The 27,829-nt window shown below is 38.4% G+C and overlaps 1 protein-coding gene across 1 annotated transcript in view; it reads right to left on the bottom strand.

Moving 5' to 3' along the window:
- SNX6 (sorting nexin 6) overlaps nucleotides 1–26,615 on the bottom strand; it is a 29,968-nt gene extending 3,353 nt beyond the window's left edge. The window contains exons 1-13 of the mRNA XM_050897829.1: nucleotides 26,578–26,615; nucleotides 26,373–26,420; nucleotides 20,606–20,710; nucleotides 19,626–19,736; nucleotides 17,942–18,063; nucleotides 15,853–15,976; nucleotides 14,453–14,548; nucleotides 13,019–13,124; nucleotides 10,473–10,548; nucleotides 9,127–9,166; nucleotides 7,852–7,938; nucleotides 6,138–6,297; nucleotides 4,997–5,082 (exon numbers count right to left, since the gene is read on the bottom strand). Of these exons, the coding sequence (XP_050753786.1) occupies nucleotides 4,997–5,082; nucleotides 6,138–6,297; nucleotides 7,852–7,938; nucleotides 9,127–9,166; nucleotides 10,473–10,548; nucleotides 13,019–13,124; nucleotides 14,453–14,548; nucleotides 15,853–15,976; nucleotides 17,942–18,063; nucleotides 19,626–19,736; nucleotides 20,606–20,710; nucleotides 26,373–26,420; nucleotides 26,578–26,583 (1,167 nt within the window). The 5' untranslated portion in view covers nucleotides 26,584–26,615. The remainder of the gene's footprint in view (nucleotides 1–4,996; nucleotides 5,083–6,137; nucleotides 6,298–7,851; nucleotides 7,939–9,126; nucleotides 9,167–10,472; nucleotides 10,549–13,018; nucleotides 13,125–14,452; nucleotides 14,549–15,852; nucleotides 15,977–17,941; nucleotides 18,064–19,625; nucleotides 19,737–20,605; nucleotides 20,711–26,372; nucleotides 26,421–26,577) is intronic.
- Nucleotides 26,616–27,829: the final 1,214 nt, after the last annotated feature.

Genomic DNA, 27,829 nt, shown 5'->3' on the forward strand with positions numbered 1-27,829 from the left:
ACTGGCAGAAGACAGTCACAAGCTGTTTCAAAGGCTTGTAATTCTGTGATATGAACAAGTTCAATATACATGAGATGCATGGGGACTTGGTGGCCCATCTTTGTAGCGTACAAGATCCAATCTAAGGTCTCTGTTATCGAACAGCTGACTATTAGCTGTAATGAAGTAATGAATGAAAAGGAATACTTCAGTCTGAAGTCTTCAGTCTTCAAATGGAATACTTCAGTCTGAAGTATAATTGTGGACTGCACGCATGTTACCTATAACAAAAGTGTGACAGTGATCTTTTGGCCATCTCTTTACAGCCCATCAGCAGCATGAAGTATATTTGCAATTCACAGGCCACTATGTACCGCTCTAAAGATGGTACCAAGACGCCCTTTACACATCAGTCATTTCCAGACTCAGCCAGCCAGTCTACTGAAATTTTCCAAATAGGCAAATCATTCATTTTCATTAGATCAAATTTACAAAGTTCACAAGAACAACCTTATTTAAATTATAATAAAATCGAGGACAATAGAGGCTGTGAGCCATTACTCATTCTGGCTGCAACATCTGACATACTTGACTTATATCAGCATAGCTCGAGAAAGTCCTATAAATTCAGATTCAGAAAAGTGTTTCTTGCCAACTCAGACCCCTAAGCTCTAGACATACAGTTACTGGCAGAACCATGGTGACAGAAATATCCTTTTCAGGAAAGAAAGAATTACTGACAAAGCATTTAACCCTTAGCACTGGATTTTGCTTACTGCCTTTTTCTGTCAGTTCCAAACAGACATCTGTTGCTAGTAATGCAACAAATTCTTTTTCCACAAAAACCCACAGAGGCAAGAGCATATACATTAGTATTTGTGGAAAGAGGTGTTTAGATTTTTTTACTTTTTATCTGAAGGAAGTGGCTATCTTAGTTACAATTCTATGTCAAAAGACTCTAAAGTATAGCCAAGGCTATAAATGCTTTAAGTATATGATTATAACCTTAGCAGTTTCACCAGCTATCAAACCTCCCTTTCTTGAACATGAAGTCTAACACAGGAACACCTCAAAATCCAACTATTTGAAATACTGAATAGGTTTAAATGCAGCTTTTGCACTAAATGCCCAAACACTTAATCAGGTCTTATATTCGCTACAGCTGCATGAAGTCATGAAGAAACACAGACCTAGCAAAACAGAAGCTAAACACTACCTAGAGGGATAGTCAGACAGAACAGCCATAGAAAAAGAAACATCAATCTGTTCAGCACAGGTCAGAGACCAAGCAGAATCTAAAGCTGCAGTCTGGCGGCTATTTTAAGTAAATCTAGGGTACATGCTGCTGATAAGGCGGCAGCTCTCTCTTATTCCCAGCCCCTCCTAGCCAAAACTGTGTGTTTTGACACAAGGGATGCTGTGAAAACAAGACTGAAAGTAAAGCTCAGAAAAACCCAGAGCAAATTTTAGCTCCATCTTACTATGCAGCTGCACACATAATAGTGCCAACATAAGGGAAAGGAACAGAGTCATGCATCATCATCCTTCCTGGCAGTAGTCTGCACTTGCATCAACTTAAAGCAATCTCAACCCACAGTCTGATTTTTAGCTTTTTAAAAGTCTTGAGCTGCAACCAGGAAAGGATAAGAGGATATTAGCAGATTAAAACAAGTATTTTATAAGGAAGTAGTATAAACATAACTGGGCAGAGAGGGTGCACTTAGTGTTTGTATATACAGTGTCCTTGATTTACTAAAAACTTGATTTCCCTATCACCCTCCAGTCTTCTAGAGCCACACAGTCACATATAGCTCAGGAAATGTGAGCTGTGTCTCAGAATCTTCTCTCGATACTTTGGTCATTCTGACTTCTTCAGTGCAGCGATCTCTGTGTTTTGGGATTTGTGTTTTTCTTTCCGCACAGAACAAATAACTTTTAGCAGTATGTCATGCAGCAGCCTTCACTGTGGCTGAATTCCTCCCAAAGACAGCCTCTCAGGTGAGTTCCAGCACCCATTGCTGCATCAATTTCACCTCCATGCTTTCTGTGCCAGGTAGCTCCAAGTCCAGGAGATAGATACATGGCTAGACCAATTCAGACAGATGCATCTGCATGATATCTAGTCTGGAGGTACTCATTCCAGCAAAAAACCACAATAGAAGACCTGTAGCAAAAGCCTGCAGCAGTGCTATGTGTTGCCCCCAGCCCCCACTCCCCAGTTAACTTTTTTGCTGGAAGGAGCACTTCGACCTGAATAACAGGTCACGTTGCAAAGTCTGTGAGTGCTGTGCTCCACATACCATCGACAAGCCAAGCAATTTCCAGTTGGGGGCTGCCAAAACTTCACCTGCCTCCAGTAGCTGCAAAAGCATGAAGACAGGGACTGCCGCAGCATCAGGCAAAGTATTTTGTCCAGAACCTTAAAGCAGGTGGCTTTTGATCTGACTTCATTAATTTATTGCCTACATGAAAAAGTAGCTTTCTTTTTGCTTCTACCATCCCTCTTTTGGCTCTACTGCAAGAGGAATTAGGTGTCTACAAACACCCCAGCTTAGCCCAGCCAAAACCAGGGCTACTTAGCCTCCCTGAAATGGGAGCATTGTTCATTATATGCATTGCAACAAGTATAAAAACGTCCTCTGCAAGACAAGGAGAAACCTTCATATTCCCCTAACATTGCTCTTCACACATCAGGGCACAATGCTATCTGAAAAAAAAACCCAAGTCTTTTCATATCTTCTTTCTTCCTTTTATGGAACTACCTCAGAAAGGCTCCATCAAACCATTTCATCCTTCAATACTCTGTACAGACTAATAAAAACCTATCCATAAGACTATCCTCAAATACGCTGGTTATAGTATTAATAAGAAAATTTCCCGTTATATAAAATTGAAAAATATGATCTATTGCACTTGCAAATTCTGTAATAATCCAACTGAGAACCTGTAGAAATAAAAGCACAACCACCACACTGATCCATCTGTAGTAGCTTGTTTTGAATAGATATGAAACACAGACTTTGAAAAAACAGAACTTTCAAACCTGGTGAGAAACAAAATATCCTTTCATTCAACAAGCCACAACATTTGTTAACATTTCAAGAACTGTCACCCTTAGACAAAATAACCTTTTATATTGTAAAGCTTTAGATATTCAAAACTGTCTAGTGAACCTTACAGTGCTCCATGATAAAGTAGGTGAAAACGGTCAGCAAAAAAAGTTCACCTTCAAAAACAGGACTACAGTTCAAAGCTTCTATTATAGCCTTATATATTCCTTGTTAGTAAATTCACTAAGACAAGGTAAGTCACAGACTGAGACAGACTATCTGAAGAACTACGTCTTAAACACAAGCTGTGGTGACAAATGAAGAACTGCTAAAAAAATTCAAGCTCTTCCAGGTAAACTGAGGACACCAAGAAGCACATATCAAGTAAGCTGAAAGCTACAGAAATTAAGCATTTTCCCCCTGCTTTCTGCAGTTATTAGCTGTCAAAATTCAAGAGAATATTATTACAAGATTTTGACTTGCACAGAGAGTTAATACAAGTGATTCTTTAAGGATACTTTAGAAGATAGAGACATTTTTTAAGCATTCTATTCCAAGGCATGCAGGGACTTCAGCAATGGTCAGTTACAAGAGACGATGAAGAGTCAATGACTGAAGCAGGACAGAAGCACCGTGGATTCATTCCCTTATTAAAGCATAATATGGCAAATCAATAAAAACTGTTGCAAGTATGACTGTTAGGTCTATTAATTTCACTAAAACCCGTAACCAATACATTCATGACCAAACATGGGGATTTCTGGGAGACTCAGGGCTGGATATAAACATATATGAATAGTCTGAATTGGCTGAATAGTGCCAAGTATTATGAGAAGTTTTAAGACTTTAGGGGAAACAGAGCTGAACTTCTGATATAGCACATTAAAGTAAGCACTGTTCATCTGAAAAACGAGTCAAGTATTCCAGACCTTACTGATTACTTTATCAGCTAAATATCCCATCAAGCTGAACTTAAATCTACAAAGATTAAAAAAAAAAAAGTCCCCAAAACAACCCTTTTTATAGTGTGTTAGTTTTACAAACAATGGGTTTGGCAGAATGAAGAATGACACCATCAACACTACTGAAAAGAGCGTAAAGCAGCAACAAGTTAACTCAGCAACACTATACACCTCTTAAGGAGTCCTTTCAACAGATATATTTTGAGTTAATTCAAAGCTTGGTAGTCAACACACTTTCAGATTTGTGATGAGAATGAGAAATGCTGAAGAGTTGACTTTCAAAAGAAAGCCATCTCCTGCTATAGGACTGTTAAAGTAAGAGACTTGTCTATGAAATCAGAGCAGCTAACTTGATTTAACCAAAAACATTAATTTCATATGGATTAAAAGAATCAAATACATTGTGAAATTTAAGGACAGCACAGGCCCCTTAAAGCTTTTTTCCCTGCAAAAAATTATTTTACTGAAACGCTATCTGCAACATTCCTCTTTTGTTAGCACTTTAAAGGCAAAAAAGTTCAGAAAGCATACTCAGAGTTAACACTGATCTGACTTCAGACAGGCCTCTGTGATCTCATGCTTAATAGTTAGCCTATGCTATACATCAAGTCCCCAACATCTGGATAACAGGAGAAACAAACCACTTTCTATCTCACAGTAAAATGGTGAGATGAGGTTTTAAAAATAGGCAAGTATTCAAACTCTGCAGCTATAAATATCAAACAGCTAAAGAAACATAAAACTGAAGCCAAAATTGTCTTCAAGGAGATGAGTTTTCCAAAGGCACCTCAAGCACACCAGTCCCTCAGAGGTATTTCACCTATACTTCCCCCCCTCTCCCCCCCCATTATTCAAGAAAGTTCACCTTTCTGGATGATGCTTACCTTCAAATTCCCCTTCCTGAATGTGAAGTGTGTATCACACAACAAATGTAGCCATTTTAGTTATTCAAGCATATAATATTTAAAATCAGTTGAAATACAGACCAAAAAGGATCACAATTACCTTAGCATGCTTTAATTCCAGTTCTGCTAGTTCCACCAGATTTTTTCTGAATGCTGCAACTCTTCTTGTCTTAAAGTCTATCAGTTCTATAGAAAATAAAAATGGATTCATTAACAGTATTATTGCTAGTGCCCTCAACTGTTAACAGACTTTCCTTCAGGATGGAAGAGGTAAAGGGTGAGAGAAGGCACCAGGAAAAAACTCAATTTTAATCTCAGCACATTCGGGGCTCAAAGGTACTGCTACACTGTTGGATGAAAGCAAACCATCATTGCAGTTCCTCATCTCTAGCTAACCTTTTGTGGACACAAAGCTCTTTTGAAAAAAGACTGCAATGTGGATGCTTTTAAACATTTAATTCTCTTATTACACGTGCACTGTTCTTTCAAGGCTGATATGTGAAAGTCTTTAGGGAAGATACTAAGATAGAACTAGCATGAAGAACTAGAGGAAGCAAGTATGCTTTATGCATATACCTTCGTGGCTAATAGGCTCACTGATTCTCCACTGTCTCATTTATAGGAATCATTAGCCAGATTTACAGGGTCAAACAACTCTTAAATGATAAAAACACAAGAGCATGGTGTTTAAACCTTGAACAAATCTGCCCCAAATAATAAGTCAGATGACTACTAACTCTCAACAAACTTAGCCTAAAAAAAGGAGAGTAAGCTTCCAGGAAAAAGGCAACATGTAAATAAGGTTCCTTTTCTCTAGAGCTACTATAACTCTGCAACTTCAGCAAAATCTCATTTCATGATCTCTCCTTTTTCTAATGTAGTATCAGCTCTGCAACAGACTGCTGCCTTCACAGAAGAATGTATAAAACCAAAAGGGGAATTTCAACAATACTTCAAAAGATTAGGTTTGCCTTTACTGCTAGCAATTATCATTTTGTATCCTACCCTATGCATATAAAAAAAAGTGGTTAACAAATAATTTGCACCAAGACTTTGCTCTGCCTAATGGAGCTATGAGGAGCTAAAGGAAAATATCATTTGAACTTTCTAAAATAAGTAAATACTGATGAAAAGATAATAGTTCTACTTAGGAAACAGAACAAAAATCTATTCTCATCAATAATATCCTAAAATCTGTTAATTTTCAAGTAGTAACATAGGATCAAAGACCACCCAAATACCTTGTTTTGCCGATTCAGAAATTTTCTCAAATTTCTGACAGCATATTTGCTGAGTAGTTTCAGCTTGCAGCACATCTTTATTTTTTGCTCTTGCTTTATCCAATGCCTTATTAGCATTTTCATAATCCACTAGTGACCTAGATCTTCTATATAGGAGATCCTACAAAAAAAAGCATAAAGGATGTATAGAGTTTACAAGAATCTACTCAAGGATTTTAGTATATACCAAGCAATTTAAAAAAACCCAAAAAATCAGATTAATTTTAGTCTTTCTTGCTGTATTTCAGTTCTTACTAAATTATTTGCATTCACTTTACTTCATCCTGCAAGTCACAGGAACGTCCATACTGGATCAGACACTGTCCTGGTTTCGGCTGGGATAGAGTTAATTTTCTTCCTAGTAGCTGGTATAGTGCTGTGTTTTGGATTTAGTAGGAAAATAATGTTAATAACACACTGATGTTTTTAGTTGGTGCTAAGTAGTGTTTACACTAAGTGAGGGATTTTTCAGCTTCTCATGCCCAGCCAGCAAGAAGGCTGGAGGGACACAAGAAGCTGGGAGGGGACACAGCCAGGACAGCTGACCCAAACTGGCCAAAGGAATATTCCATACCATACGACATCATGCCTAGTATATAAACTGGGGGGAGTTGGCTGGGAAGGGCAGACCACTGCTCGGGAACTAACTGTGCATAGGTTGGCAAGTGGTGAGCAATTGCATCGTGCATCACTTGTTTTATATAGTCTAATTCTTTTTTAGTATTGTCATTTTATTATCATCATTATTTTCCTTCCTTTCTGTCCTATTAAACTGTCTTTATTTTTCCTTCCTTTCTGTCCTATTAAACTGTCTTTATCTCAACCCACGAGGTTTGGTTTTTTTTTTTTCCCGATTCTCTCCCCCATCCCACTGGGAGGGAGGGAGCAAGCGGCTGCGTTGTGCTTAGTTGCCAGCTGGGGTTAAACCATGACAGACACGCAATTTAATATTGTTTGGTCTGCATCTTGTCTGACAGAGGCTAGCAACAGATGGCTTAGATGATATGCCAAAAAGCCTAAGAAGGCGCAATCATGGGAAATTTCACAGCTTCTTAGATTAGAAACAAACTATATTTAGATTATGTATTTGAAATACACACACGGCCCAAGAAACAGCAGTAGCATTTTTTGTGCAACAGTTATTGCTGTGATCTTCTAACTACAGACATGTTCTGTCAAATGCTTCCTCATTCTGTCATGTTATTTAATCATCTTACATCAAACAACACTAAGAAAGAAATTTTCTGTAGGTATGGAATATCAAATTTGGCCCATGTGTTCTTGTACCAGCACTTGCAGATCATCTGGAATATCAAGTTTTAATATTAAAAAAAAAAGAAGAATTGCTTGCAGTCTACAAGCAGCAAACACATTGCAAACACATGAACAATTCACCAACAGCTCTTCTACTGTTTTTAATTATACTGCACGATTTGGCCTTGATAAGTGGATCACAGAGTTCCAAACAGTCAGTCCCACAGTCAGCAACTGCATTGTTACTCCTTATATACAACAGAGATCCAGGTTTTACGGTTGAGGAAGAAATTGCAGGCTAGAGGTGGCAGCATTTTAACCTATCTACTGCGTATTTCTCAAGATGATCCCTTATCCCTCTCTCTCTTTTTTTGTTTTTTAAAGAAACACTATTTCACGGAACAAAAACCCATAAATTCACCTTAGCAGCTTGAGATTCCCTTAGGTAATATTTCAGAAGATCAGAAAGTTTAAGATCTTCATCAGCAGATACCCGGGCCTCTATTTTCTGGAAAAACAGTAAGTAAAAGCATCAATTTAAAAACATCCAGATTTTGGGTATTCACTTGTACGATGTAAATACAACATAAAATATACAACAGGACATGACAGATTGTCTTTTTCAAAAGCTAAGATCATGCATTTGTGACAGAATACTTAAAGATGCATCATGAGAAGCAATATTAGGATTTTGTATTAAATTGTAAGCAATAACCTACTATGCAGGCAGTAATTGACAACTAGCTTTCCATTTTAAACAGGGCTTTCTTCCCAATTTCAATTATATGTATCATATACTAGAAAAACAGCAGAGAAACAAAGACTTATCTAGTATAAAGAGTTGCACGAGAAGTTTTCTGTTGTTTTTGAGATCAAAGGAAAACAAAATTTTTAAGGCACCTTTGCAGACTAGTTGTGTAACTGCACGTATTAAATGGTCCAAAAGACCAACAAACTTACTTCCTTGTATTTGAAACAGACGTTTATGTGAATTTAGAAACAGAGTCTGCAAGTGCATCTTTTAATCTTAATTTTTAAAAAAATTTCTAAAAGGCAACATTTGAGGTCAAAGCAAGTAATTCCGTTAACTTCATTTTCTTTAAAGTACGTATTTATGCAGATACAACTGTCTGTGTTTAGGAAATGCACACATTTTTCATTCGAAAGTTTTCCTGATACGTGGCATACATCTTCTGCTCTACAAAGCCAAACAAATAAGGCAAAAGAGACAAGATATTTGAAAATCAGGTTAGGAGCGTCAGCAATAGTATTTGAGTCAAATAATAGCAGAAACAGATCTTGGCTCCAGAAAAAAGCAGCGTGACTGCCATTTTTTGGATTAAGAATTACATTTCTTCATTTCTTTTTTCCACAACAAGTTCTGTGATACCCAATAACAAGTATGGAAGGCCTCTAAGCATTTTAGAGGAACAGCAGCTTTATTAGTGTGTTACATAGAACTCAAGAAGACTGCATAGAAATGTTTAGTAGACTGAAGACTCCTAAGGATCAATCATTTCACAAAACAGATGACTGAAATCTTATGCTTTTTCATTCCCTACCACACATTGCTTAAATGCTTCATATAAAAGCATCCATAAAACATCCACATGTTAATGTCTAGTTGACATAAGATGTCCTGCCACTTCCAGGATGTACACAAAGAATATACCTAAAAAGGTTTCATAGTACATACCCTTGTTTTGTCAAATAACTCTGATACCTTCAGAAAAAACCTGCACAAAGGAAACAGCTTATATTACAACATTAATTTGAACAGTCTATTTACTTTCTAGAACTCAAAATACAATCTGTGTCTGGCAATAAAGACTGTAAAGGCACTGCTTAGAATTGTAATTCACAGAACTTGGAGAACATAACAGTTTCAAATTGTAGCGCTTCAAACATCTGGGAATTGTACAACTTAAGAAAAGGTAAGGGACAAACAAAGCATAACGGATGGATGTTTTTTACTAAAGAGTAATTGCACAGCTCCTCAGGGATTCTTTATGCTTCTGTGAATTAAACCCCAAACACTACCACCCTGGTTAACAGTACTACACTATTATCAAGCGTCCTTCACTCAAATTTGAATGTACTTTTCTTCACACAGTAAACATGACACATGCCCTACTTGGAATTCAGGGAGGCTGAGCAACAATGTGGCACGTCATCATCACAGGAGACAATACAAGGGTTCAGTGGAACAGCACACTGAATTACAGTCAAATCATACTATTTTGACAGAAGACAGATGCGATTCCTGACAGACCCTAACAAACTACATCAAATCTCAATACTATAATCAAAGTAATCGATATGTAAGCTATCACCACTTTTGGAAGTATATCACTGTAATTCAGGTAAATTAATAAAAATAAGTTAACTTTCATCCTCATCTCCTACCTGTCGTCACACTAACTAATAAGTGTACATGTTCACAAGCATCAACATCTTTAAGCTAGTTAACTAAGTTTTACTTTCAAATACACCAAACTCTATATTCAAGCAAATCACTGAAAGATTAAAGGATAAACATCTGTACATAGAGACCCTCTTCTATTTTCAAAGTTTTAGGGGTCTCTGTAGCTTCCGTTCTTTTCCTAAAGGCAGTAAAATTACCAGAACAGCAAAACTATTTTTCAAGACGTCGGTACAGGGAACACCCACAAAAATAAATATACTGATGGAGTATACAGACTGAGACCTGTTCTTGCTGCATACATCAAAGCACTTAAAACACTTTAAAAAAACCTGGTGAAAGAGTTGGGACTTTTTCTTATTCTATGAGGACTTTTCCATCTCATCTGTGTAATTTTCTACAAACTGCAAAACCCAGCATTTTTTTCCAGACAAATATTAAAGCAAAAATACTAAAGCAGCCTGTTACAGAAATGAAATACTAGAGAAGAAAATGTCTTAATGTGATATAACTATAATAAATTCTGTTTTTCTCATAATAAGACAGCTACCAATCTCAGCAGGCCACCGTTAAGACTGCTACTTAGCAAATTCCCCTGTAAGTTATTAACAGTATCTTACTTGCATATATCTGTGGAGTCCTGCGTTCCTAATGCATATAATGAAGAACCAATTCTATTATAGTCATCCGCCACATCTAGAAAAACAAACAAGCACTTGTTTTACTACTTCATTTCTTCTTTCTGAAAATTTTGAAGTTCCTCTCTTTCTTCAAGAGTAGGTGTTTCTCTAAAAGGAACATGCTTTAACACAAAAGCAGAAATAAAATTTCAATCGTGTCACTTATTATGAAGGATAACTTCACACAATAAACATGGTGCTCTCACCAAATCATGAAGTCTGTAATTCATCTAGGAATATTTAATACAATTAGCACCTGCTGGGTAAATTTAATGTGCAACTTTGTTAGGTTTTATTGTGGTGGAAGATGTACAAACTCTATGGCTAAGGTCTGAATTTAAATCTGAATCTAAAGTCTAAAGCTATTTGAAAAAAAATCACAGTCTAACAATAATGAAGAGTAAGTCTGTGTGCTTGAGAGCAGTAAATTGAATACAAACTCCAAACTACCAAAATACAGTGCTATATGCACAACATCTTTTCTAGCGCACGCCTAATTTTCAGGAAACCCTTACCTTATCAACAAGTGGCCCCTGGCTGAAGTAACATTAGTGTTAAAGCATTTTAAACAATGAAATTAGAAGCAGGGTTTGTAAAGAAGGCTGCATAATTTGACTAGTGAGGTATTGCTATATAGTAATCATAAAAATCAAATCTTTGCACAGATGCCTTTTTTAAAGGAGCTTTTAGTATAAACTCAATGGATGATGAAAACACCAACAGATCCAAGCAATGAACAGGAAAATATATCTTCTTGTTATTTTTGAAGTTTATATGCCTTTACAAAGAATTTATCTTTTTTTAAATAACACAACCTTGTTTTAACAGATTGAGTGGGTTGCCTTCCACCCAATTCATTACTCCATACATCCCAACATAATCAGTGCAGTTGGTTACAGTGAAGAATGGTATTAGGAAGCCATTAACCTCCTCTTCTATTCCTCCCATTTAAACGTAAAAATAGATTTTCTGCTGGAAATAGGAAGTCAGTATCTTTGCAAGCCCTGCAGCTCTGTGTCGATCATAAGTTATCCATAAACTACAGATTGCCCATTTCCAAAACAGGCTTCCCAGGTCATTGCTCTACTCCTCTAGCCAGAATTTCAAAGGGTGCCATTTGTCCCAATTCGCAGTTTGATAAAAGTTGTCAATAAACATGCTAGGTGATTTGAGTCTGAAAACCAGTGAAGCTTTGTCACGAGTTTGATCAATCCTTTCCCATCAAATCCTCTACAACCTAATTTCTAACAGTTTTCCTGGTTCTACAACCAACATGAAAGGCTCTCTCACTACCTGAAGTTTGGCACCTAACTACCATGAATGAAGTTCAGTTTTCATTTTAAGAAAGCAAACAAAACACCAGAAACCACTTCAGGTGGGAACTGAATGGAGACACAGGGTCCCTTAGTACTTCATTAAGCCATAACTGACTCTCCCCATCTCCTAGCATAGATGCTAAAGCTACAAAAGATTCAGTCTTCATACAATGGCAAGAGAAGCATCTGAAGAGCTCAGTAAATTCTTGGTTTAATGTCTTATTCAATATCCACTCTAGAGTCCTTACCAATGGAGATTCATAAAAGGTTCGTGGCCTGGTTTTGTGTGAACTATATTACTGTAGAGAGCAAAGACAGAATCTGTAAGTCAGACACAAATTTCAATAAAGTAGACAGAATCTAGTAGTTCAATTTTGATTTATCTAGGCACAAAAACTTAAAATCAAGGACAAAAAAGGTCAACTTTTTTCTGAGCTTCTCAAAATACAGTAATCCTAAACCAAACACAGTAGTCCTAAACCAAAGATTTTCCATTTTCTCAAATAAATGCACTGCACTTGAGAAGACTATCTAGAGCTTCCAGAAATCACATTAGCTAGCACTCAGCTCAGGAAGAGAAATCAATAGCTAAGTGGAAAATCTCACCTCAGTAAGAAAAGGGGCCCTGCAAACCAAGCTACTGAATGTACACATTCCAGTCCCCATTCTAAAAGGCTGAAAAATGGAAACCTGACTTCCTGGTCTAGAACTAACGGCCCAAGTAGGAGTTTGCTGCTCAGCAAGGTAATGCAACACCTAGCATGCCAAGAAATTGCACTCTGATGAATGCAAGCTCATCCAGTCAAGAGCAACTTCATTAGGAATAAAATCACATATACTGCTATATTACCCACTTTTACACTTTAAAGACTAAGAATCAGACTTCAAAAACACCATTATCACATAAAGTGTGTTTCTCTTCAAAGGGACAGCACGAAGAATCAAGACCCCTTCAGTGTCGCATCAGGCTGTTCTTACTCCATCTAGTCTATTACAGCAAAGACTAGACTTTGAAAGTCAGGTAAAACTTCGTTAGACTATCCAAAGACTACACTTGGAGAAGTTAATTCACTTTTTGCATGCAAAAAGAAAACTAAAAATTACTGCTCCTCACGAACCACTTCTGTACCCTTTAACTAGTACTATTTTCACCCTGGAAGAAGAACTCACTTTTATGTGATCTTGTCATTTTATCAGATTTCGCAGAGGCATCTTTGACTCGGTTGTGATATTCTACAAGGAATGTTCTTTCATGTTCAAAGAAGTCATCCACATCCTACAAAAAAACCAAGAACAATTTAAAAAACAGGATTTCACTCACTCTGTACAGAGCAATTGCAGAGTAAATTTGCATGTATTGCTGTTGCTGTGACATAAAATGCAATCTGTTTTTATTGTCTAAACACCATTTATGTAAACTGACTTCTTCTTCACTTATTTTATCATGATCTGAAGTTTTATTAAGAATTAAGAATTTTTAACAAGCATCTTAAAAGGTCTAGTTAACTAAACCTGAAGTGAAGGAAATAATTTCACTACTAACTATCATGTTGGTTACAGAAAAATAGAATAAATGTCAAGTACTTAATAAAAGGACAGCTACCTAGAAAAAGGGGAGGGGGGGAAGAAAGACACCCAGTTGCACAGATGCTGCAGTCACAGCAGAGACGATATGAACTCCTAGCTCAGGAACGCTGGTCTTGATGACAGATTTCTTTCAAGTTGGTAAATGTAGGTAAATTTTAGTATTTTCTGTATTACAATTTGAGATATTTGGTTTATATTTATTTTTAAAAACCCTCTAAAATAGCACATATGCTCAATACCATGGTATAGCCTACAACATGGGCTTTGAACAACGTGCTTATGAAAACTGCTGGTTATTTGGACTTTATATATTTTTCTCCAAGTCATAATTAATCCATGGTTATATCCACTTTCCAGCAGTTTCAAAACTCAAGATTTTACAACTAGGAACTTTAGCTCGTCTAATTTGCTTGCAAATGGAAAGTTACCACGAGAAAGAAAGAAGATCAAAATCATCTTCCGCAGCATTTATGCTTGTTATAAAAACAGTCTTTCAAATTTTGGAAAAATCAAAATGAAATTGAGTTTTCATTAAAATTCCTTTTTTTTTTTTTGTCTCAGTTATATTCTTGCATCTACTGAGAAAAATAGTATCACCTCTACTGCTGCTCTTAGCTTTAAAACAGTAGACGGATGTTACAAGGCTGGTAAAATTCACACTGTGTTAGTAACTTCTGAGCTGCAGCAGTTGTCAAAGCTAGTGCACCTTCCCACTATACAAAATGACAGGCCAGAACAAAAAACAGATTATTAATTATCTATGGATTAAAAAAATGCTTAATTTCATAAAACAGGCGAAAGAGTACTGAAAGCCCTCTTTCACAGAAGCAATCAGATAGCTCTCAGTTATCTTGCATCCAGGGCCACAGGTTCCTTTCTACGCTCTGCCTCTAATTCTTAAGTTAGGTATCACTACAAAAATCTCTTTTTTGTAGCTATGTAAAATTGTGCTTCATTAAAAAAAGGGGACAACAATGTTAATACATTATAAATCTTGATATGTTAAGCAGTAATCACCTTTACTCCTGAAACAATGACACCATCTGCTGATTTAACCATATTTTTAAAGAAGTCTTCAAGTTTCTCTTTCTTATTTTTCCCACGAACACTCAACTGAAAAATAAATTCATTTATTAAGTTAGTTCATTTTCTGGAGGCAATAAAAGCTTTAAAAAAAAAAAAAATAGAACTACATACCACAACTTGCTACTCCTAAATCAGTTTTCCTGCTCTCTGCTTAGTCTTATACTCTGCATTAATGGGGACAGGGCACCATGCACCCAGAACGACAGACTACCTCATTTATTAGACTGTTCTTTATCACCTAAAATACTATTCCAGAGGGAAAGGGAAAAAAAAAAAAAAAAAAAGCAACATTCTAGCACCTACAGAAAATACCAAATGTAGAAGGTGTATATTTCAGTTATCAATAATACAGTATTTATCACACACAGTATAGCTGTTGAGTTAACCTAATATAACCAGGTTTTGCTCTTTTAAGTGTAGAATGGCAGATCTTTGACTTTCAGAAACTACAGAAGCATCTACCCCTCACTGCACTGAGGAAAATGTTGGTTTCAGCCTCCCCACACTCTTCCTGTCCATCTAAATTTGCCCAATTTAGGTAAACCGAGTTCCTGAACCAGTAAGCATTTCTACTTCAAGCAACAAGAGGATCCTCTGTAAAATATTTTGAAGTTAAGCATGTACTCAGTTGAGCCAATCTTTGTAATGATTTCTTCAACCTTCAACGCTGATTTCTGCAATTTTAAAAAGTAACTAAAAATTCTTTACAGCACATGAGCAACCACTAACTCCAACATCAAAGAGTTATTATGAATCCAGAAAGTCCTCTCCATTAACTCAAAATTAGATAGCAACTCAGTATGTAACATGTGGATAGCCACACTAGTCCAGTATCTAGAAAAAAAATTAACCAAACTGTCACCTACATTATTAACAAAAAGGCTTTACTTATCAGAACATTTCATTAGAAATCCTCTCTAGTTTTGTTAGCAACAGAATTTAAACCACAGTTCCAAATCCTAAAAATTAGCATTCTGTCTTTGTTGCATCATTCTTCCCCACAAAAAAAATTTCAGTCAAAGAGTGGACAAGTATAATGTCATGTGAAATCACCACCAAAAGCTAATCATTTTAATCCAAAACATACTGGATTCCCATTAATATCTTTGATGCTGAGGGTAGAGCACATAGTGCATTTGGTTCCCCAGGTGGCAGAAAAATTAACTCCTACACATTAAATGAATTTCGAACTTTTACAATACAAATATGTCTGGTATGAAGGAATTGATGCAATTTGCTCCAGGAGGTAAAGCCCTCTTAATCAATTTTCCATCCTACCATAAAAGTACATCTTGATTTCTCTTGCCAACAATTCAGTTTTCAATACTCACATCCTGATTATATTCCAAGAATACATGGAAATTTAAATCCTTTCTCAAAATAGGATGTGCTGCCACGCGACACAAAAACACTTCATGCATTGCAACTGTCTTCTTGAATATTGCCAAATATTCACTGAAAACAAGAAACAAGACAGACATAAGAATTTCACATGAAGCAATTAGGTTTGAGATAAGCCTAGTGAGCACCTTTAAGACATCCTCAGTAAGGATACAAAATTATAAGCTGATATAGTAGAGGTTATCACTCCAATATTTGATATATACATAAAGGAACAGTACAATGTTAATATTAGGGGGAAATTTGAAGCCCTAACATATTACAGAGAGACTTTTAATGAAGACTCAACAAATTTTTAAGGCTAGCTAACACAGATTGGTTTGCTGAAAGTGTAACCTCATTTAATTGTCCTTTCCCCAACTCCCCAAAAATCAAGAAATTGAGATACAGACTACAGTCACTAGGCCCTATGTAGCTGATGTGCAAATTCCTTCCTCCCCATCTCCATCCCCTTGCCTATTTGCACCCTCCTTACTTATTTAAATGTTCATGTAGTTTTGTTAGCTGTTTAGATAGCAGTCTTTTACTCCATGTTAAAGCACCTAGTCTTTTTGGGCCAAAGCTTACGTGGATGTCTTGCTTCATAGTGGTTCTAAAAGTGAAATTACGTGCTGCATTTGGTAGGTACAACCAAAAAAATCACGTTTAACCATGACAATCGCATAGTTGCCCAGTTCAGCCAACTCGACTTTAAAGCAATTACTCATTTGTGATTTAATTAAGAGGAAAGCATTCTTATCAATACGAGTTTGCTAGAATTCATTTTGAATTCAATTTGCAAATTCAATGAATAAGATGTAACTTGTCTAGAAATGAGGAAGGGGCTCTTTTCCCCATTCTGAGGTCAAACGGTGAAATGATAATCAACACTTTTGCTTCCACTATGTGCAAGGAGGTTAAGATTTACATACCAGCAAACCAGCAGGGCCAGTGTTGGGAGATGTTTGATCTCAGTGAGAGTAGTAGTCACTCAGTGAAGACAAAAAAGGAGGATGCAGAGGATGGAGGTGGCAGTAGAAGAAACCCAAAGTTTTCTGTGTTATCCAACCCCTAACCAGACCACAAGAGAATCATGATCAGGGCCGCTGGAAAACCACAGATTCTTTAAAATCTATAGTGTTTTGCTAATTTCCAGTTTTCTGCATATGAAGTGTATATCTACTCTGCTATAAATTATGTTGTACGTAACACCAATACAGAGCTTTTTAAGACCTTTGCTCACAGCAGCTGGAGTTCGGAGCGAAAGCAGCAGTACTAAGAGTTCTATGTACTTTTCTTGCCAATTCAGAGCTCTTGATAGAAGCAGTCTAGAAGCAGCGTAAATATACACTTGAAAACTGAAACCAATGACAGGAAAAAGATCAAAGAAGTGAATGCATGATAAGGAAAGTGGATGAAGCAAGGAGAAACTTCACTGTGTAACTCAATATGGAACAAAAAACCTTAGAGCAGATATTTCAATACACATTAAATTCACAGTAAGGGAAAATACTATTTTCAGGAAGTATATTCTCCTTGTGCAAAAAAAAGGGAGTGTCAAAAAAAAGTATTTTCTAGTAATCTCCACGTTTCTTGGGGAACAGAAGGTTGGCATCTATGTTTACAGTACCAACCACATGTGAAAATCCCTAGTTCAATCGCTACATGTATAAACCTTAAAGTCTCATCATGCTTATAAAATGTGGAACACCAGAACTAAAAGAGATAGATGTTACCTTCTCCCTTTGCAGGTGTTCTGTGAAGAAAAGGATCTAACTAGTTTTTTCCTTAGAAAAGAGTGCTCAAGAACAAGCTAATTTTTTTTTCCTGTTTCAGAAAATCTTCCATGAAATTATTTCTACAATTTTCCTAATGGCTCTGATCATGATCACTAAGATAACCCTGGTTATGTAGCAACTGGATTCTCAAGCCTGTATCTCACAGAGAACCATTACAGTGAAATCAGAAACATGGGGCAGCAAACAGCATTAAAAGCTGACGGATATTAAAAAAAAAATAGTAGTAATCAACTCTACATACGCCTCCAGTTCTTGTTTCATCTTGGTGAATTCTTCTTTAGTCATTGATCCTTCCCCTTCTCCAAGTTTCTGCAATTTCTCCCTTGAGGCATCAAAGTCAGGCCTGGGTGGTGCTGGTGGAATCTGGAATTGAATCAAATTTTTTTTAATTGCTCATCTTCTCAGTCAAACAACATCCATTCAGTATAGGAACTGCAGACTGCCTGCAGCTTTTTAATATATGGCTCTCTCTCTCTCATCATTCATTACAGCATTTATGGATAAAGTTTCTCATTCATGAGTTAGACATGCGGCATTACTACAACAATTTTGGCCAAGTGTCCTTGAAGTTTTACTAAAGTATTAACTAATGGCTTCAGTAGTTTAATTACAACAGAAACCAAATAATACCTAGCTTTCCCATGACAATGAATTAAAACCTGAAATCATTATTTTATAATTAGTTTTGTTTTAGCTTATTTGGTAAGGATTATTTCTTGTTTAAAGAAAAAAAAAGAATTCCACAATTGTTTTCGCACCATCCATCTATAACTCCCCAAAACTTTAAACCAAAAAAACCATTCCATATTGCTTGCAGGCACTAGTTCTTTCTTGCAGCACTGTTGACATTAAAGATATATCTGTTGAACTAACAAAGCACACAGTAAACAAGTCTCTAGGTTAATCTTGTAATACAGTATATTAACATTGAAAGGGAAAACACCGCAGTCAAACTAATCCTGAATGGCTATCAGTAAAGGGACACAGAACAAAGCTAAACTATGCTTAAATTTTAGTTCACTGATATTTGCCCATTACAAAAAAAGAAAAATCCAGCATCTACACAGTCAACTGTCTGAAACTAGTTATTACCACACTGAAGGTCTAGTCACTTCAAATAGCTTTTCTGACTAAAAAAAGACTAGCTCAAGAATGGTATGACACATCACAGATTATATTAATCATAATGTACCCCCTAGTCAATTAGAAATATATGTTTACCTTCTGAGTCAGTAGACACCCCCCCAAACACAAAATGAATACCTAACTTTCACACCACGATGACAAACATTCCTATTTGTAATTAAAGCATGAACAGCAGCACCCATTTTTAACAGGCAGTATTGTAAGGTGACTATTTTGGGACCTCTGTTCCCTGGAGCCCTGAAACAAACTTCAAAACTTAAGCTGTTGTGTATTAAGGTTCTCCGTAGTTCTAGATGGTATTTGCGTTGTTTTTCTCCCCTCCAACTGATTTACGGTAAAATGATTCTGATCTTCGTAACAAAAACTGGAAAAGTCTAATTACTAGAGTTCAGTCACTGCACTCTGCCATTCCAGCTAAAACAAAGGCAACATGAAACTTGTAACTAAGTTAAACATTAGCTCGTAAAAACAATACCACCAAGTTACACAGTTCACCTATCTCCCACACTTTTAACACAGTGGCCTAAAAATACACTTGGATACAGATTAAACTACTCACTCCTTAGGAGTGAAAGGCAAGAAAGTATGACAACTACAGTAACTTTCCTCCAAGCTTGCTGCAACCATTAATTTTGTGTAATTGCATAAAATGAAGTATTAGAACATCTGATTTGATTTATCAGGAATGAACATCTGCCGTTTCCATTGCATTTAAAAGCAGTCACAAGTACTTTTGACACAGCCACAGAAAACAGTGCACATAAACCAAAAGAACTTACGATATAGCCAGCATAGTCCTCATTCTCCACAAAAGAATCATGAAGCCAAATAAACTCTTCATGTTGCCGGACAACAGAGAATTCATTTTGTTTGAAATTTGGTAAGGAACTCTAGAAGGGGAAAAGGAGGAAGAATTATGGGAAAAAAAAACAACAAAACCCACCCACACACAAAGAAACCCCCAAAAACCACAATGTTTTCATTACTATATGAAAAACACCTTGAAGGAACAACAAAAATATCCCTGTAAAAATAATCCAACCATTGAAGTAAGGATTTGACCAAAAAAAGTTCATACAGCAATAATTACCCCCATCTTAATCAGCGCAGCAATCAATTGGAATGGGTTGCCCAAAGAGGCTGTGGAGTCTCCGCCCTTGGAGATATTAAAAACCCAAACGGACAAGTCCTGAGCAATGTGCTCTGGTTCACCCTGATTTAATGGTGGGAGTGAGGGAGGAGATGGGACTAAATGATCTCCAGAAATTTTATTCAACCTCATCTGTTCTGTGATTCTGCGATCAATAAACATACAAATCTAAAAAAAGAAGAAAAGCCATAAACAAGCAGTAACTAAAAATGATTCTTGAATGTGATTCCATTATGAAATATATTTTTAGAATCTGAAACCTTGGCTAATCTAATAAAAAACTATACTGAAGAATATTGAGGTATATTAAAGATTCTACCTCCAAACAGGCCAATTAATAAGCGTGGGAATGGCACGACAACACATCAGTACAAAAAACTGAACGTCACTTTTTTTCGAAACAGTTTTTTAACCTCTTAACTTTTTAGCCATCTTTTTCTTAAGCACTGCAGCTACACAGTCTCTTAAACTTTCTTAAACTATCTTAAATGAGATACTAGTTTCTCATTTCGTTTGGATTGTGTTACACTTGTTTCAATAAACAGTTTAAGCAAACTTTCTTTCCTATATAATTAAGAAAATGTTCAGTGTACAAACCCAGGCTTTTACCTTTGTATGGACAGTGAATTTCACTTTGTCCCTCTCACTGAGTGCATCTGAGATATCCACTTGCAGAGCAGCATCAGTCTGGAGATCTACATTTATTGCTCTAAGCTAAACAAAGAAAAATCTATTTAGCTTAAATTAAAAAAAAAAGTTAATTATATTTCCCTTATTCTTCCCTTGAGAAGAACCCTGATCCTGAAGTGCTGAACATCCTTAAAAGACTGAAGATAGATAACCAAAAAACCCAACATTAAAAGATTATTTCCAGTGGAAAAAGAAATTGCAGTAGTACTCCTTATGGCACACATGACCATACAAATAATTTCCTTTACAGTACTCCTTGTTAGTGCACTATTTTCATTTCTGTGTATTGTTAACTTGCTAGTAATTGAGATGGTCAAGACAAAGTACATTTACAGACAGCAGCAAGTTCAGTAGGTTTTTCTCTTCATTCTTCTCTTTGTTCCCTCTGTTCCCCTGAATCAACAACTTGCTGTAAGTAAATGTACTTGTGAAGGTAATTATAAAGGTACTAACAGTTGGAAAGGTACTTTTAAGGAGAAAAGTGGTCCTATATTTCAAAGGAGCAAGAGCTATTAAAGACCTGGTTTACTCACATTGTCTTACACTACTCTTTTGTTTAACATTTCCCATGATATACTGAAAAAGCTTAAAAAAAATAATATCCTGAACTTTACAGAGCTAAGTCTCGTTGGAAATATTTTTGTGAGAAAAAAAAAAAAAAAAAGAAAAAAACCCAAACCCAAGATTTCAATCTCTTCAAAATCAGTATGAGAAATGGCAAAAGTGCAAGGAATACGCATATTTTTTTCCACAAGATGTGAAACCTGAACTCTCTCACAAAATAATTCCAAAGTCACATCGAAAAGAAAATGAGACAGTGATCAAACACAGAAAAATTGGAAGATTATCTGAGCACCACAACGTTTGGCACTAACTGGACCAAAGGCTTCAACAGTACTTGGTGAAACTAACCTCATCTAGACCCCAACTGGAAATTCGAGTCCCCTCACCCTTGCATCCTTGTTGTTCTAGAGCAATTTGTCCCATGACAATTTCATCATCATGATCAACAGACATTTGGAATATTTTTACAAGTACTAAGGCTAACTGAAATCTTCTCCAATCACATTGTCAAAAAATATTTCAACGTCATGCTCATGAGGCTTACTTGTTACTGAGACACTGTGTTTTCTTTGATGCTGCGTTTTTTTCTAGAAATATCACATTTTACAGTATAAAAATGCTTTGCCATACAAAGATATAGACTTTTTCCTGGAAAATTTTTCAGGACTGCATTTTGAAGTCCGTACTCAACTACAAAAACGTTTTAAGTATCAGCAACACACAGTACAAAGGTTATACATGAGCAGATTTTGAAGGTAACACTGCAAGGCACTGGAACAACACTAGGACAGAAGCATCAACTGCCACATGTTGTTTTCCACCAGTTATCTTAATCCTTATTTTAAATCATAGTGGTCAGCTCCCACTCTAGTTTTCTTGTTAACCTCAGTGCACGGACAACTCTGCTGCTTATGTAGCTGCAGCCAGACTAATATATCTTAGAATTAGTATGAAAGAAAACCAAAATCATACAGTCTAGTATATTCTGCTAGGCTAGCAAAATATAACAGTTCAATAGCTATTACACAAATAGTAATAGCTTTTCCTTACAGCAAAGTTGGAAATCATTAAAACCACCGCACAGTAACATATTCACACACGTGATTCAGGCTTTGCTTTTTGATTTGTTTTCCCAAGGTTCAGAGGGTCACTGCCTCACCCAAAAGCACCTTATCATGCAACGATCCATTGCAGATCACTTCTCAGAGGCAGAATCTCCTAGCTCCTACTGAGTTTCCAATGTGCTTAACATCTAATTTAGGAAAGAAAAATATAACCTGACATACCAATGTCTGCCTTATGTCATGACACCACATTTTTCAGCTTGTAAAAAAGTTTTTAGTGGTTACACTGTCTGGGGTACTGTTTGTTTTTCTCCTGTCCCCCAGAATACATAACAGAGTAATCTCAGCAAATAATGTGGATTACCCAAACAGTATTTCCGTAGTCTTTCACAGGTCACAAAAATTTCTACTAAAATGCTTTTTTTCCTCCTTCTTTTAAAAAGTGGTACAGTACAAAATTCTAAGATTCAATATAACAGCAGTTCAAGTTTGTCACTAGTGCATATGCAGTCTCTAGCACAGCGCACCCTGGCCGTATGCACTATTCACAACTTTAGAAACAAAATGCTGAGAAAATTAAGAACCACCTAAACATGACAACTTCACTCATGACATACAACTGTAAAGGACGATTTGTTTGATTTATACTGACTTAAGTTTGTAACAGTTTTGAAGAGTTTAATCATATGATAAATTATGCTGTGTAGCCTGACTACCAACAGGGAACATTTTCATCTGCAATGGTAATGAAGCATTTATGAAAGGTGTCAAAGATAATCAGAAAGTTGAAGGACTTTAAATGTATTCATGTGACACAATGGTTCACATTGCATTAGTGGGAATTAAATTTACAAACAACATCATCACACAACAAACTTAAGCAATCTCTTCTCAATCTCTTTCACTACTTCCAAAAGAAAACCACCATCAATGGATAGTTTTCTAGTCATGAAGGGAGTAGAAAATGAAAAAATAAAATGCTACAAAACCTAATTTGGATGAAAAGTCTGATTTGGATGAAAACTGAAATGTAAGTACCTTAAATTCTGGAAAAAAAAGGAGGTGGGATACAGTCCCTTTGTATCTTGCCCCTCCTCCCCCCAATCTAATACATACAACATAGCACAATAATTTTATGCTTAAGATACATGCTCTACACCCATGCTGAACAACTTGCAAAACAAAAGCTAACTTAATTTAGCTGCTTTACAGTTTCCTATGCTATACCAAGAAAGTCCCTGTTTTATTCAAAGGGTCTAGAAAATACCAGAAGCCAAAACCAGGGCTAAGCGATGTTACAGTACTAAAAGAGAACACAATGCAAGGAGAGGATTTAGCACCTAAGCTCTTGCTCGAGGATCAGTTATACTTCAAATGATAATTGCAGGAAGCTGGTAGAGACAAGGGAAACCACCAAACCTTACATTCCTAGGTAATGTCATCCGTTAACAACAGTAACTTCTATACTCTAAGCTCTTTCAAAAATGTTAGCGAAAAAGGACCTTTTCTTCCGCGAGTTCTTTATAGGCAGATAAATACACAAAGCAAGGGAAACAAATACTTTTACAACAAAAGATTACGAAGTGTCTTCACAGCATTAAGTTTCTAGCAGTTCTGTTCTAAGGGATAGCTCATTTCCCCTAGAGCTAGGTGAAATGGAGATGACATGAAATGAGGAGACAAGAGCATTAGCCAAGTCGGCTAACATTTATATAGATATAACATACACAAGACAGTACTAGTAGAGCAATACTATACCACCTTTCAAAGCATGTATTGTTTACGTTAGCGAGAGCACAACAAACCCCAAGAGGAACTGAGTTACTCCAAGTGAACTCAATAGTATCTTTCCAAGTGAGATTTAGAAAAGCAATTCCCACAAGTTCATTTTATGCAGACCATTTATAATAAGTTTCTTCTACAGACCACCCACTGCTACTTCCTCAAAGACGATTCTCAGTGCTCTGTTTTACAATTCTCCGGAAAAGGCTCCATATGGTATAACACAATTGTTTGAGAATTACTATTCTATGTGGCATCAGCATAATTTCCAGCCCTCTTTTCATCCCATCACCCCCACGTTAAACTTAACACAACTGTAGCTGACCAACATGATTCTGAAGAGTGAAAAGTACAGTTGTTATAGCAATATCTGAATTCTAGAGAGGAAAGAGTACTGATTTGCAAAACTAAAAGCTCAATTACTCTAACCCGAAGTTGCCATCCATGCGCTCCAATAAAGGCTTGACCTACTCGTTTTTTAATCGCAAACAGAGGAAGGCGACAAATCAGAACCAGGGAAACACTTTATGAAAAGCTGTTTATTTTTACTGCTGCTACTAAGAAAAAGTTATGGGTTTGAAGATTAAAGCACAGCAAATCCATTCATGAACAGATTGCTAGTATTGCTTTTGATTAGATTTTCTGTATCACAATCAAAATCATGCAGATAACAGCCTGTGTTTTAACCCTAGGGATTTACACAGTAGTGAAAAATTCCTCAGTGCTGGATGGAGGAGGGAAAAGAAAAAAAAAAAAAAAAAAAGACTGCACTTGGCCAACTGAGATGATGTAAGTTGTCCAACAGCACAAACAAGACTGCTAAGAGATTTCTTAAGGCTTTCAAATCACCTTATGAACTCTGACTACCTGTAGCCTTAGAGGGAAAACTAATAACCAAACAAACGAACAAGTTTCACACGGGATCAGATCTGCATTGTTATGTTCTACCTGCACCTTCAGATAAAGACAACTTAACTGTGCACTTCAATGTCTGTTACTAAATACCAGGGGCAACCTATGTAAAATACAACTCCGTAATTAAGAAGTTCTTCAGTCCTTGTTCTGAACACACTCAAAGGACAACAATTTCCACCTTCTCTCTTTTTTATCCAGTATTCTTACTCAAGTAGCTGTATAATTAAACGCAAAAGCTCTACAGTGGCCAGAACTGGCCTAGTACAACACTAGAATTCCTTTTTTAATTTCTGGTCATAAACTGGAACACAGAATGTACTGAACTCCTACCACATGCATACGGTCAAAAATCGCTTGGTACTTAACACTATATTTGACACTCGAGTATAGCATGCATGATAAAAGGGTATACCAACACAGTGTTTTTCAGATTTTGTATTTTTAGTAATATATTGGATGTAGCCACTTTAAAAACCAGCAACAGCCAAGGTAACCTAAGCAACCCAGAAGCTGCTCTCCTACCTTGCTCAGAGTCAGTCTTTCTCGAGATACTAACCAGTAGGGGTAATCAGTCTGAATAAGTTATACTAGATTAGCTGATTCGTTGCTTAAGTGAGGCAGGCAAGTTAAATAAAGATGGATGCAGCAGTCAGAAGAGAAATGAATGCCAGAAACAGCAGGGCAGAGAGCAAGGTTTTCTCAGTAAAAAACATAATCATGGCATCCTGTCCCAACAACAGAACTTCTTTTCAATAAAGAGTTTATTATGCAGCATGCGCCTGCAATGTAAACGTCCCATTGTTATCTATGGGAGAGCCTCTAGGGCCTAAAGAGGGAAGAGAGGGCAGGACTATTTCACCTAGGCCTTGGCTCACGATTAAAGATGGAACCGGCTGCTCTCCACAAGGCTGGTCAACCTGGTCAGGACCGCAGCACAATCTGGGTGTGTGCGGGGAGGAGGGGGACAAGTATCAGAGGAGGGAAGGGCACAGACAGAGAATACGAATCTCTAGCAACGTACACACAACCCCCTCTCAAGCTATTCCAACAAAAGCATGAAAGAACTGCCCTTCCAGAACTTGGGTGACAGAACAATGAAAAATTCAAGGCAAAACACACGCACACACAGACTAATTTCAGAGGGAGGCTGTGCCATTTCCACATTAGCAGATCCCGGCAGACAAACAGCCCGGACCCTAACTGCCCGCCGCCCGCCGGCATCCCGCGTCCCTCCCGGTACCCCCGCAGCGGGCTCGGGCCAGGCAGCGGCTGGAGAGCCCCCCGGGGGCGGGGGCCAACCCTGCCCTCCCCCACCCAACCCCCAGGCGCCGGGGTCCCTAACGCCTCCCCGCGGCACTTACACCTCGGTCCTCCTCCGAGAGGAAATCTGGGCCGTCGTCCGAGCCTTCCTGCTGGGGGCGAAGAGGAGGAGGCGGAGCGGGCCGGGGGGACGCGGAGGGGCACGGCCGGCAGCAGGGAGGGTGGGGGGGAGACAAAGCGCACAGGTTAGCGACCCGGCCGCACACGCCCGCCCCGCCCCGGCACCGCGGCGGCCCCGAGACCCACCATCATGGCTGCTCGCAGCGCTCCGCGCCCGCCGGCCCTCCCCCCGCCAGCCCGCCCGCCCGGAGCCAGCGGCGAGGCGGGGCTGCGGCGCGCGGGGCGGGCGGGGCGGGGCGGGGCGGGGCGCGCGGAGCGGCGGCGGCGGCGGCGGCGGCGGCGGCGGCGAGCTGCACCTCTCGCGAGGGAGCGGCGGGCGCGGGTCGCGCGCGCCTGCCCCGCCCCGCCCCGCCGCTCCGCCGCCTGCGCGCGCTCGGCGGCACTTGAGGGGAGGGCGCGAGGCCGGGCGGGGCGGGCGGCGGCGAGTTTTGGCTGCGGGCCTTCGCCGTGGCTGTGGCGAGGCCTGGTGGCTGCGGGATGGGGCTCCCCGCGGCGGGGGGAGAGGAGCGGAGCCGCCCCGCCCCGCCCCGCCCCGCCCCGGACGGGGAGGTGGCCGCGTGTGTCACAGCCGCCTCGGTTTTCGCCTTTGCTCCGTGGGTGTACGCTGGCCCGTGCTGCAGGAGCAGCGCTTCCGGGGGTTACTGGCGACCTGCGAGACCCTGGCGCTCAAAGTGCGTCCACGCTTCGATGGTGAATGTTCCCCGTGCGCGGCGTGCAGAAGCGAGACTGGCTTTGTTCATGCGTTCAAAACTCGAATGCTTGGCACGCTGGGAGCAAGTGTGCAAAACCTTTGAAAATGTGCGTAACAGGCGGAACTCTGCTGCCATCCCTGACCTTTATTCATAACCAATCGCGTTCATGCTGTCCTGCTCATCTTTCCATCATTTCTGTGAGAGATGGGCTTTGCAGAACCAGCCCTTCACCACATGCATTTTTTACAAGCGCATGTGTGAAGCAGGCTATGCAATTAACACGGTGCTAGAAATTAAGTGGCTTATAATATGCCTTTGATTTATGGGCAGTTATGTGACTAAGATTGATGACTGCCTTTCATTCGGACTAAGAAATGGAGCCGTTAAATGCCCCTTTGTCTAATGACAGTGGAAAACATCAGTATCCGCAGACTAAACCGAATACAAGTGGAGAGGGTAGGGAGTCCATGCCTGGGACTGCATTTTTCTGTGAATAGGGGCTAGAACAGCCAAGAAACAGCCTCAGGGTGGGGTTTCATGATCAGCATAAACCGATGTAAGTGTGTGCCGTTGCTGAGAGAGGGTGGCAGGTGTGGAAATTAGCACTCCCATGGGCGTACAGTCAGTCAGATGACGGCATTGATCCAGCTGCAAATTAATCTTGCAACAAATGATTATTTTCCATC

Source organism: Gymnogyps californianus, chromosome 5 (assembly GCF_018139145.2).
Source record: "Gymnogyps californianus isolate 813 chromosome 5, ASM1813914v2, whole genome shotgun sequence".
NCBI lineage: Eukaryota > Metazoa > Chordata > Aves > Accipitriformes > Cathartidae > Gymnogyps > Gymnogyps californianus.